At 32.8% G+C, this 13,861-nt stretch overlaps 1 protein-coding gene across 4 annotated transcripts in view; it reads right to left on the bottom strand.

Moving 5' to 3' along the window:
- LOC130446038 (endothelin-converting enzyme homolog) overlaps positions 1–13,861 on the bottom strand; it is a 34,501-nt gene extending 20,640 nt beyond the window's left edge. Inside the window, exons 1-3 of one of the 4 annotated variants that reach the window (XM_056782056.1) lie at positions 13,732–13,861; positions 4,204–4,440; positions 559–784 (exon numbers count right to left, since the gene is read on the bottom strand). In XM_056782056.1, the coding sequence (XP_056638034.1) occupies positions 559–784; positions 4,204–4,440; positions 13,732–13,743 (475 nt within the window). In that variant the 5' untranslated portion in view covers positions 13,744–13,861. Of the gene's footprint in view, positions 1–558; positions 785–4,203; positions 4,441–7,443; positions 7,626–8,861; positions 9,009–10,809; positions 11,162–13,731 lie in introns of those variants that run through there. The other 3 variants (XM_056782036.1, XM_056782047.1, XM_056782028.1) reach the window with 3 other exon arrangements.

Here is a 13,861-nt window from a genome sequence, read left to right as displayed (position 1 = left end):
ACACTGCTCAAATATATGTAAAGCAAACGAAAATTACAAATTACATTAGAAATTAATACATACTATATTCTTACTTTTTTATACATATATTTTTTAATGTTACTTATTCGTAATTACTGTTTTTATTTGCGTTTCATAATAAAGACTTTGATAAAAAACAACTGCTTCGGTAATTATTTTTAATTTGTTAATCCGAATCGGTTTTCATTAGTTCGGATTATCGAGTCTGCACAGTAAAAATAAGGTTTAACCAATCCAACCTTGTGGAACGTTTAAGTTCCTCCCTATCGAGTGGTCGAGAGAACCATAAAAGTATTTAGCTGCTGCCGCATTTTTGAACTCTCTAGGGAGGAACTTAAAAGTTCCACAAGCTTTGATTGTTAATTTGCGAATGTTTTGAAAGACCCTGTATGTACTTCCACCTAATTTGTATCACTCAATGATGATAATAATAGATGTAATACAGTATTAATTACCAAATTACATAAAAATATACTGTAGGAAAACCCTTAAATAAACTTTAAATAGTACAAATCATATTACAAAATAAAAACGTACCGAGCACTCTTTTGATAATAAGTTGATTTTGTTGTTCTAATTTCATAAATGTACCCCAGGTACTTTTAGCGTCTGGTATGGGATTTGCTTGCACCCATCCTTTACAAGAATAAGAATAGAAATCATCGCATGGATCTACGGAAGTATCCATTGCCTCTAGGATATTATTAGATATATGAATGCATGATTTGTTCAAGCAAGGTCCAGGTGTATCAGTCGGAATTACCTGAAAATAGAAACTGTAATTGTTGAAATAAAAATGTATTGTCTTAATATAAATAAAATAATTAAATTTGACATCTTTTTTATTAATCAGCAATTAGAAACACATTATGGTCATGTTGAGGATTTTTCTATTGATGAATCTCAGGTACTTCTCATTTGATCTATTTGCTAGTTTATTTTGAGTCTTTAGGGATTTCTGAAAAGTGAGAACCGGTACCAAAGAAGTCAAAGACTGTTCCATCTGCAGGTAAGGTCATAGCACCGATTTTTTGGGATGTGCTTGGAATAATTTTCATTAACTAACTTAAAAAATGAAAAACTTTCAACATCGAGTATTATGCGAAGTTATAGCAACGTTTAAGCGAAGAAATCAAGCAAAAACAGCAGTATTTGGCTAAGAAAAAAGTGTTTCATCAAGACAATACATCATCTCACACGTCTGTTATTGCGATAGCCAAAATTGATGAATTAAAGTTTGAATTGCTACCCTCATATACCCTATTAGCCAGATTTAGCCCCCTCGGATTAGTTTCTGTTCTCAGACTTGAAAAAATGGTTCGGTGGTCAAAAATTTTCCAAAAATGAAGAGCTTGACGATTTTTATTACAAAAAATGTATCGAATTTATTAAACATTCCTTGGAAAAGTGCATGGAGTTGAAAGGAGATTACGTTGAGCTTCTCCCTCTCTCTCTCTGTCTCTTTCTCGTGATACGAAGTGTAAATTTTAGTTACAACATCCTGTACAATATTTTTTGCTCCAAATAACAGTTCGAGTATGATGTGATTTAATATGACTTTGCTTGTAGCGACTATTTGTCTATACAAACGTTAAATCTTGATCTCTTGAATTTAAAACATACAAAAATGACCGTAGTCGTCCGCCAAAGACGCCATAGCTTTTTTATCTTTTGTTTCCATTCACACAAAAAACAGCAGCTGTCATGACCTTTGCTTTTTGTTTATAGATAGATAAATAAGTTGGAATGAATGTAAACCATGTATTTGTCCATATTTCTATACCTTTGTCTATAACGACGCAATTACGATATGAAACTTAAGCACGAGTTTTTTCTAGGTTATGATTATTATTTGGTGGTGGAATGACGTATCTAAATTTCGTCGCGTATTCGTTCGAATAGCATTGACCCTCAAAATGCCACGTCAAAATATTTAAAAAAATTCACGTTTTAATGAACTTATGCTATAATATTCAATATTCATTAACAACGTTAATAATAGATAAAAAATATTTTTTTTATTCATTATCATCGCCGGCATTAATCGAAGACTTTATTGTATTTTTTCTTGCAAATTCGATATTCTAAGTAATCGTTAGTTTGAATAATGTTAAGTGCTTAAATAAATAATATATTTAGTGTTAATAGTTCATATATATATACCAAACTCGAATATGTTTTAGCAACAATTAAAAATTATTGATGGAATTTTTCCATTACGATTTGGTTCGGTGGGAGTGTCCTGTTTGAATCGCCATTTTTTATGTATACGAGGTATGGCTATTAAATAACGAGACTGGTTACGAAAAAGGGTTTTATTATGAAAATTATTCTGCAATCGAATGCTCCCCTTCAATATACTCCCAACCCCACGCCACACACCTTTCCGTACGTTTTTCCATTGATCAAAGCAGTGCTGGAAGTCTTGTTTTGGTGAGGGTCTTTAGTAGCTCTGCCGTTTTTTGCTTTACCGCTTCCATGTACTCAAATCGGGTCGCTTTCAAAAGCAAATCTTAAAGGTAGATTTTTTGGTATCAATTTCGCACAAACTTTTGTCATGTGTAATTCTTCGTGTAAAATTGTTCTGTTTTGGGACGTGCATAGACAAGATATCTAGATACCCAACGCAGTACTCTAGGCACGCAGTGTCGTTATTTAATAGCCAGACATCGTATACAGAAAAAACAAATTGGTTGTAGCTCTTTCTCGCTAGCAACACAAAGTAGATATTGCATTTAAAAAATGCCAAAATTAGGAGCTTTTTAGGTGCTGAAAAGTCTATATCATGAAAGTGCCCAAATAATTAATAAACGAGTTAATTTCCGTGAGATAACGAAATTAATAATCAGGTTTTTCTAAAATTAAGATCCAATACTCAATCTAGTATCAACTAAGCAGGAACATTAGTTGCTTGTGGGAAATTTAGATGACAAAAAAACGAAAACATTGCAATACATTAAACTTTATGGGTGATAAAAGCCATAGAACCTCCATGAGTTATGCAATACGTCCAGGGAATGATTTTTTATCTTCGAAACTGTTAGATAATGAGGTTCTAATTAAGTGCTTACTGAATAATCAGAAGACAGTCGAGAAAAATCATTTCTACGATAGTTTGAGACCTTAAAACCACTACGCCTGATATATTACGTCCTAGTAGGATGTAAGACTCAGCCAAAATTTTTCCTACGAGAATCACTGATTTAAAAAGAACCTCATTATCCAACAATTTCGAAGCTAAAATCTCATATTGCTTAAATACATTTAGAACAGGAAATGAATGAATGAGCAGATAATTATGCAAACTGTTTATTCAATATTTGTTTTTGTCCTTCAATTGTTCTTATTGGGATGATGAAAATTCTGCATTATTCCATGCAACCAACAACCTAAATTAAACGTGTGGGATATGTTGAGCAATTTTTAAACCACAATTTATTGGTATGCTATTGACTTCGCTATCACTTATATTATACTTTAGGTTCTCAGAAGATAATCTCTTCTTCCAGCCAGTGGATCTTTACATTATAGTAAAGCTATAAGTTGAAAGTATTGCATAACACATGGCAGCTCTATGGCTTTTATCACCCATAAAGTTGAATGTATTGCAATCTTGAATTTTTCTCCCTTTCGCATATAATCTTTTTCATCTAAATTTCCCACGAGCACCTAATTAGCACCTAAAACCACCCAATTTCCCGACTTTGCGTTGCTGGCGAAACGAAGCTATTGGTTGTAGAAAAAAACATAGAAATTCATTACCTAGATCGTTTTTAAGGAATAAGTATCGCAGAACAAAGACAAAGATTCCATTAGGATTCGATTCTACACGTAGGAGAATTTAAATCGAAAATTTCTAAAAGATTTCGATTAAAATATTGAAAAATTAAGTCTTTGGAAGGGTGTCTCATAAGCAATGCCTCAATTTAAACATTTATTGACTTGTTATACAGAGATTGGCACGTTAGGCAAACAATTTTGCGTTAAGAGAAAAAAATGCAGCGTCAAATGATAAAAGTTGAACACTATTTTAGATTCTGCATCCAAAAGTTATAAAGAAAAAATGGTGATGGTAATCGCGATGTCCGTTATCATGTTAATTATATTTAATCAATAATTCAAACCAAAAACTTGTGTTTAATTTCGCTTAAATCATGAATTACGTTCATATAAAGTACTCACCTTAGTATTTTCTAGTTTGTGCTCAGTTATATGCAAAATAATAGCTAATATAAATATAGTAAAAAGCAATATTCCAACTAGAATTAATAAAACTTTTTCTAATGGGGATCTTAATTTCCAAATCGTACTACCGGCATGGTAACGAATATGGGTCGTGCTGCTACTAATACCTTCGTTTAGTTGAACGCTATTTACACTATCATCATCTGCAAAATCTGCATTGGTGTATCTCGTCATCTGGAAAACGAAAAAAAGGAAATTATTTCTTTCATACAATGCAGATTTTAAAATTATCCAAACGTTAGTAGTAGTAAACATTTACTGGAAGATGATACCGATAGAAAATTAGATAAACAAAAAAATTATTACATCATGAGACACAGATGGCTACCATTGTCAAATCCATATCTATATCCACGTTTTTCAAGTACCAACCATCAAAGTCATTCAAGTGAAGCTACTTTTGTTATTTACAAAACAGTAAATTCAAACCTATTTAGTGTGTGTTTATCATTGCTTCTCGATGAAAACAAAATACTGTACGAGCTTCAAAAATGTCATTTGGTCTCTGCTCCATCGAAAAGAACAATGTGTAATTGGTTGATTAATTTAAACGTTGTCGTACAGACTTCGATGATGGTGCACGTTCTGGTTATCCAATAGAGGTGGTTAATCCATCAAACAGTCCACGAATTGGTTATATCTAATAAAGATATCAGTATGTTTATAATTTTGTACGAACATTTGACCATGAGAAAGCATTTTTCAAAATGGGTGTTTAAAATATCCAAGATGTCAGTAGTTGTTTTTAAATTCCCTGTTTCTCGAAGAGGCCTTGGAAGATATGTTACAATATTCTTTCCATCTTGTGAGAACGTTTCGAGCAAAACCAAATCTTCCCCATTCGCGCCATCTTCAGGTTCAGTATCTCTTATTTTGCTTCTATTTCACTTTGGTCACTTCCTTAACTTTCAATGTCTGTGTATGTTTCGTGTTCATTAAATTCTTCAGAATCTGAGTCGAATATTGAACTCTCTAAATCTTTAGCTCCTTTCTTGTCAGCTGGAATATTTTCATAAAGGTTTTTTAGATGTTCAACTCTTCTTTCATATGGATCAATTTCAATTTACATAACATAAAACGTGAACAGGTCCACTCCACTCCACTCTACCAATTTCGATATATAATCGTCATCTATTTGGCTCTATTTGTTTTTCAAAATGTGTAGTGCAAGTAGGACACTGCTTTCTGATTTTCCTGTCTGATTCATCCCAATCGGGTTGAGGTCGGGCGAGGTTTCGAAGAATGCTTGGAATCATTGTCATGCTGGAGGTTAAACTTTCTGCCGCTGGCCATAACGGACTACATTTTCTTTCAATATTTCCTTCTTTCTTCAAAATCCCTTCAATTTTCACCAGATCTCCAGTCGCCCTTTTTACAAACCATCCCTAAACCATCACCCAGGACACCAAACTAGGTTTTCTCTGCGATATCACTGCAAAACTTAATGCCTTAAACCTAAATTAAAGGAAAGAATTAATATTCAATAGACATGATGATAAAACTTTCAAAAAAAAACGATAAAAAGGGATGCGTTTCAAATAAATAAAACACGAATTGAGTGCATCCATAATCCAAACCAAGACTACGAAGATTTCGCCGAACACTTTGATGTTTTGTTTGAAGAATTTGAAAGAAGATTCACTGACTTAATTGGGTTTGAAAAAATACTCAATTTTATGATGTTTCCATTTAATATTGATGGAGTATCTGAAAGATACCACATCAGTTGCAGTCGAGGAAGAAATTATTAAATTATGATGCTATACTGATTTTTGATAAATAATTTCTGAGGAAACCTTTCCAAATTGATTTTGTATTTGAAATCATACTTTGGATTGACGTATGTGCTTTTTCAACGTCTTCAAAACCAAACATCGGTCGTGTTGAACAGATGTACTTTTAATTTCGTGTTTACACATTGCAATAAACGGTGCCAAATTTCAACTAAACGAAGTATCAATCTTTGATATATAAATACTTCGATTATTTTCATCAGTAAGTTTTTAATGGGCGAGAAATCGGCGTAGTGAATGAAGAGAGAATGTCAGATGACTGGTTGACAAAGATTGCAAAGGAAGAAAAACCGAATACATCCCGACCACCAGGACAATTACCTACAAGATGGTATGAAAGCTGGTCTTCATCGGCAATTACAACTACAACTACGCAAGGACTAGGTCCTAACGTACGATGAAGAAGAAGAAGAAGAAGTTTTTATTTTGTGAATATTAATATTAAGTTTTTCAGAAAAATTAGATAATTTTTCTTATCACCGAAAATAAATATATAACCATGTACGTTACGTTGATCTAGATTTAGATTTTTTAAAAGTAAAATAGACCACGAATTCCAAATATTTGAACACACCTGGTGGTAATTTTATACTGTAGTGGTCCCCTCGTATTTTGCCTTTAGAAAATCGAAAAATCATTCGATTTCGATGAATTTTCTTTTAATATCTTCGTTTTTGCGGCGGATTTAAGAAAAAAATATGAGAATATAAAATAATGAAAACTCATATTGGTTAGGTTAGGTTAAGTTAGGTTAGGTTAGGTTAAGTTAGGTTAGGTTAGGGAGGGTGTGCTAAAAATTCAGAACAAATGTTCATATTTGGTCTGCTTTTCAAATCCCAACCCCGCCCCTGCTCCTCGCCCCACTCCCAATTCTCTTTAATAGTCAACCTTAGTAAGATACTATTTTTTGATGGTGAAAATTTTTCAAAGTTAACTTTTAATATTGTACACTTGTTATTATTTTTAATTGTAAAAACATGATAAATCATCATTTTGTATAATTTTTTTTTCAATTTGTTAGTTATTTTTATGAAAATTATTCTTCGTTTGATTATTTGGAAAAAATTATACGTGAATGAGTGCATTTTCATGATTATTTAAAGCCCTGAAACCAATATAAGTTTTCATTTTTTTCTATTCTCATAATTTTTTTCGTAAATCCGCCGTAAACACGAAGATTTAAAAAAAAATTAATCGAAATCGGATGATTTTTCGATTTTCTAGAGCCAAAAACGAGGGGATCGCGAAAGTATAAAATTACCCTCCTGGTATATAAGATATAAATAGTCCCCCCTGATATACATTTCATATGATTTTTAATTAAGAAAACGTTACAAACAAATTAATTAAAAAATTCATAATTTGGACATAAATCGGCACTTACTGGAGACGATTTTAATATATCATGCACTATATTTTTATATTTCGTTGACCAATATTCCATAATAAATAATTTAAAAGCACAGAACTGTTTATGATACGTTATTTTATTACATCAAGAAAAAAATATTCGCGTGTTGTTAATAGTTGAAAAACCGACTTTACACTGTTTATATAACTAGGGTTAACCTTACTAGTAAATAATAATCAGCTCGCAAAATTTTCCGACGTTGTCTCATCGCTCCCGAATAAATGTAATAATCAATTTGGCAATCTCGCATCGAAAGCTAGCTGCATCTTTAAGCGACAACAAAAAGTCGGAGTAGTATTATAAATGCAAATGTTGTCACGTCGTTTCTAATATCCTCGATGAATTAACGACCAGAAACGTTTATGGAAAACTAATTAATTATGAAAACAAACAAGTGCGAATCGATTGTAGGAAAATTTGATAGATAATTTTCCAGAAATTATTTATGAGTATGAAATTAAAATAAATCACACTTCATTAAAAGCAACGTGTGTTCATTAACGTTACATTATTACAAGTTTTCGTTTTTATAATCAAATAAACAAAATATTTATACAGTATGTTTATAAATGAACGTAACTTTATATAAAAAAAATTGCTGTTCGTTAATCTAACTAAAACTCGAGAGCGGCTGGACCGATTTGGCTGCCTAATGCTCGGAATCAAATAAAAGCAACAATTTTGCTTTTTCTTGATGTTTGGTCCCGATAATATTTGACATTTGACAACCAACTAATATGTCGATCAATCCTCTATGTCTATGATGAATAACGTCGTTAAGGCAACAATCATAAAGAGAAAATATAAAGGAGGGGATGTCTTGATTCCAACGGATTTACCATTCGATTTTGAACGTTCACAATTTCCGGTACGTCTGGCTATTGCGATGACCATAAATAAACCGCAAGGACAATCGTTGGAAGGTTGCGGAATCAAATTGGAATTTCCATGTTTCGCGTATGGAAAGCTTTAAATTGATCAATCCCCGTTGTAAACTTCACTTATCTAAATTGTAAAGATTCAACGAAATTAAAGTTTCTTCATTGCCAATGAGGCATCACAGTAGCGAAAAAATGCAAGAACAACAAATTTAACCTAATTTTCCATGTAGAATTTAAAAATATGATCGAATATAGGACGTTCCATTAGAAAAATCAAATATGTCGTTTGTTTAACTACTTTTTGCATCCCCTGGATTGCTGGGAATAATTTTAAATAGTAGCTTTGATCTTCATACGAATACGAGATGAAAATTTTGTACACCCTGTACAGGGATGTGTCTAAATTCTCATATAAAATAAGTAAAAATGTCTTAACCTAATTTTTATATAGAACATTCTTTTCAAATTATATCCTACAAGCAACAATTTTTGAAATGAATTTCAACTTACAGTATCTTCATTTTTCCCTAGCCTTCTAAAGAAACTCATTTTCGTCTGTAGAATAAAAAAAAATGAACACTAGTGTTAAAACGTATAACGTTATCTCGTTTATCTTATCACAGTAAATAGATACAGCGATGGCGAATAAGCAGAATCACTGTGTGGAATTTTTTTTATAAATATCTACACACTACGATGTGTATATAATAACATTTCATTGAAACTGAACATTTGGTGTACCAGATGTCGATTTTATTTAGATTTCTCGAAGTAATGAATTGTGACTGGCATGTTTTTAGATATAACATTACTCGATAAGTCGTGTGACTGACAAAAAGATGGCGCTGCAGTTGTCAAATCCTATGAAGTATCAACTTTCAAAAGACATGACATTTCGAAAAGTGACAGTCATTTAGTGAAGCTACTTTAGTTATTTCAAAAGAATGGAATCAAAAGTGTTATACGGACTCTGCTCCATCGAAAAGAACCATTTGTTAAGGGTTTGAGGAATTCTGGTCGTCCAATTGAGGTGAAAACATCAAAAAAGTCCATAAAATGATTATATCTAATCGTAAATTGAAATTGCGTGAAATAGATACTAAAAGGTAGTGTGTTTACAATTATGCATGAACATTTGTTCATGAGAAAGCTTTTTTCAAAGTGGGTGCCGCGTTAACTCACAGCCGATAAAAAACAACAACGTGTTTATGATTCAGACGAGATTTTTTGCATCGATATGTGACAATAGATGAAACATGGATCCATTAGTTCACTACGGAATCAAAACGATCATCGTCTAAGTGGATTGCAGTCGGTGAACCACTTCCGAAGCGTACAGAGGCACTATAATCAGCTGGGAGGGTTATGGCTTCAGTATTTTGGGATTTGCATGGAATATTATTCATCGACTATCTCCAAAAGGGAGAGATAATCGATAGCGGTTACTACATAGAGTTGTTGGATCGTTTGAATGCAAAAATCAAAGAAAATACAGCTTCATATGTCAAAGAAAAAACCACATCACATGTCTGTATGAGAGCAGTTGTTTAGTCTGTATTTTTTCTGAAGTTATGTATAATAGACCTTTTCCTCGTCATATTCCGGATATCCTGTACGATCTTCTCAAGTAGTCCATTTCCACAGCCTCTATCGTTTCTTCCTGTCTCTCCTTCGGTTGCCAGCACTCGCATCCAACGTTAAAATGGGCTCCACTATGACTTTTTGTATTGTCATTTTTGTGTTTAGGTTATTTTTTTTTACCAAAGAAATGAGCTCAAAATTTATGTAGCTTTTTTCCCACTCTTTTTCTTATATCTTTTTTTGTTATTTCATCTTCCGAAATTGTTTTCTAGGTATTTCAATCCATTGTCTAACCCTATTTATTATCTTTCGCGGTCTCCTTGTATCCTTGTCCATATTCGTCGTCTAATTTTCTCAGCATCGTCTTCGTCTCAATTTCGTCATCTGCGAAAAATATAGTCTTTAGACACTTATCCTCTGTTTCAATCCCCATTCTCGCTTTTTTAGTTCTCCAAGCACTCAGAGCTTTCTGAATATATATATTAACACGTTCACTGCCATGCCAATTTTCACAACTTTATTTAATGGAATTGTATCATTAAAAATTTCAATTCAAAGACGAAGTTGTCACCAAAAGGGTATAGAAAATGTAGAATATTTAAAGAAATATTATTTCTTAGTTTAATCGTATAATCAAAATCTCTTTGAAGGTATTAATTACAAGTTATTTCATAGTTGGCAGTCAACGTGTTAAATAATGTTGGTGATTAACTGCAGCCTTGTCTGAAATGATATTCGGTTCCTAAATAACTCCAGGAAGTTTTTCTATTTATTGGTTGTTTATTGATACTTTTAATAGAGGCAGCCGAAAAATGTATAAATTGATAGGCGTGAATAGAAATAATTAATATGAACAAACAGATATTATTAAAAATACCTGCGAAGGACGACGGTTTGAACTGCATACTCCCGTAGAATTCATCGGCTTAAAATCTAATCACTGCAAATCCATATTTATTATATCACTAACAGAATATAACCGAACTGAAAATCACTTAATAAAGTTATACATTAAAAAAATTGCTACGTTATCACATTTAATTCAATTCTTAGATGCTCTCAATTGAATCATCCCGCAACCTACTGATAACTTTAGATTGATCATGAGAGAATAACAAGATTTAGGCCGGTACAATATACATTTTTACATCTTTATCAATGTTTTAAACAAATTCATAAACAAACTTGTTGATTTGTAGAATATTTTTTTATCTACGGAGCGTGTCTCTCTCGTGTAAACATGTCATAAATTGTTAAGACTCGAAGTCTCTAATTCTATGAAGACTACCATTACTTTAGTTCCTTTCAATTATTCTTTCTTTGTATATAGATGATGCACTACGTTGTTATTAGTATGGAGTGGCAACAAAAGTTTAAAGCAGCTATGACAGTAAGTGGTCCACCTGTCGGTGAAAAATCAGTGACAATCAGTGAACAATTACCAGAACCCGTTGCAAGAGAGGTCGATTCGAGCAGAAAGTTTTGTTACTTCTAAATCATTCCAGATTGTCGAGCTATTAATACCGATGTATATAGTGGACAGCCAGAGTACAATAAGATGGAACCTGGACTATCACACACTGTCGATACTCATTTTCCGGACTCCACCGTCATAGAAGGAAACAGACCCTGCCAGGATGGCGAAAAATCAAATCGGGGCTCTTGTAAATTTGCCATCAAAATTTTTACCGTAGAAAGTATCACTTGGGGTGTAAAATCCTTCTAGAAGTACAAATTTTCATAGGAAAAAATGGAAACTACCAGATTCTACTACCAAAAAAGACTACCAATCCGAATTGTGCTCTTTCGTGTTAGTTGTCCTGGAGAAACCTAACATTTAGCTTTATCTCAAAAATTGAAAGAAGATACAGCTCAAAAGCTATATCTTATCGTCCTTCCTTTTGTAAACGATGGAGAATTATTGATTCCTACATCAGAACTGAGCTCTTACATACAAATCAATTTAACTACCAAAATGTTATTTCGACTGTCGTTGCCCTGCTTAGTCTAACCAGCAAACTTGAAAAAGCTATAGAGTATCAAGATATAGTACCTTTATAGATTGAAGATGCCTTCACCAACATGCCAAGACTTTCAATCCATCGGGCATTGAAAAGACGATGAGTCCAACAGGCTTGGATTATGGCAAGCCTGAATAACCAAATTATCGATAAAAATCTAGGATATAAAGTAAAAATTGTACCACCAGGAGACGGATGCTCTTAAGGCATATACTATTGTCATTAGTAGTCAATTATCTACTTTTAAATCTTGCCAATGCAGGTTATGGAGTCTGCGGATACCCCGTTGACCTATCAATCATTAAGAGAATCAATGGAAGTCTGAACATAAACCCCTCAAAGACCACCCTAGGAAGAACAAGTTTGTTCTAAAAACCCTCAGGATGAAAGGGACCGAACTAGCCCATCTTTTCAAAAACTGCGAGTAGTGATCTGAAAATTTGCTTGCATGGGTTTGCCGAAATTTTTGAAATCTACGCAAAATTTCAATATAACTTGATAAAAGGCATAGTACGCCTAAAGTCCACCATTTTTTAATTATTTCGAATTTTCGAAATTTTTGGACACATGCAGCCATTCACTAAAAAAATTATATTTCTAAGTTTAAGTGAGTCAGGTCTAATATTTTTGGGATTTGGACAAATAACACTTACAGCTTTCGAAATTTGTGAAAACCTTGACAAAAATTTATATAGAATGTTTAGAAAATGGTGCCGAGTTTCTAAAAACTTCGAAAATTTTTTCAAATGGTAACCCCCGTTTTCCTTTTTACCATTAGATTCTACGCTTTAAATTGAGGGAACTTTGTTTGTAAATTCATATATTTCAAATTAACGGTTTATGTAGAAACTTGAAAAAACTGAAATCATATCAACAAACAAACAAACAACACATCTTGACGTTTGAGCGTTGCAAAAGTGTTCATCATGACCCGTTTATGATTTATTTTAATTTGCTGGTGATATACGGGGAATGTGATAGGGTTATCCTAAACGGGACATGATAAATACTATTGCAACGCTTAAACGTCCTGCTTTTTTCATTGCTTGTTTTTTTTGTTGATATGAAGATGTTAGTTTCTACAAAAACCGTTAATTTGAGTTATATGAATTTTAACGAAGTCCCCTTTATTTAAAGCGTAGAATCCAATGGTAAAAAGAAAAATGGGGGTTGCCATTTGAAAAAATTAAGTTTTCAAAGTTTTTAGATAGCGAAATTCGGCACCATTTTCTGAACACCCTATATAAACTTTTGTCTAGGTTTTCGCAGATTTTGAAATCTGTAAAAGTTATTCGTTCAAATCCTAAAAATATTAGACCTGACGCATTTAAACTTAGAAATATAATTTTTTTAGTGGATTGCTGCATGTGTCCAAAAATTTCGAAAATGTGAATTAATTAAAAAATGGTGGACTTCAGGCATACTATGCCTTATATAAAGTTATATTGAAATTTCACGCAGATTCCAAAAAATTAATAAAAACCATAGCATTCCGTTTAAAATAACAAAGTTTGGATCCACTTCCGGTATAACCGGAAGTTTCTGAAAACTGAAACGATCGTTTCGGAAAACCCATGCAAGCAAATTTTCAGATCACTACTCGCAGTACTTCCCCATATACATATCGATTCAGCTCGTCGTGAAGGACCCTGTACTGCTTGATTTGACATAATAAATACATCCGTACTTAACGAAAATACGTTTAACTGGCCTACAATAATTTGACGTACTCGGTATAGTTATTTGCGAATAATATTATTACATATACAATGTCTTACCTTGACACTCATAGTAACTCTGTACCGACGTCAATCTGTTGAAATGTATGTTAATAGTTTTTGAATTTTTCACGTCGGATCACAATAAACGACCGGCTGTTTTCATCGGCATCGAATGTCGACGCCCTGT

Source organism: Diorhabda sublineata, chromosome 1 (assembly GCF_026230105.1).
Source record: "Diorhabda sublineata isolate icDioSubl1.1 chromosome 1, icDioSubl1.1, whole genome shotgun sequence".
Taxonomy (NCBI): domain Eukaryota; kingdom Metazoa; phylum Arthropoda; class Insecta; order Coleoptera; family Chrysomelidae; genus Diorhabda; species Diorhabda sublineata.
The sequence above is the reverse complement of the archived record's forward strand: the minus strand, read 5'-3'. Positions and strand labels throughout refer to the sequence as shown.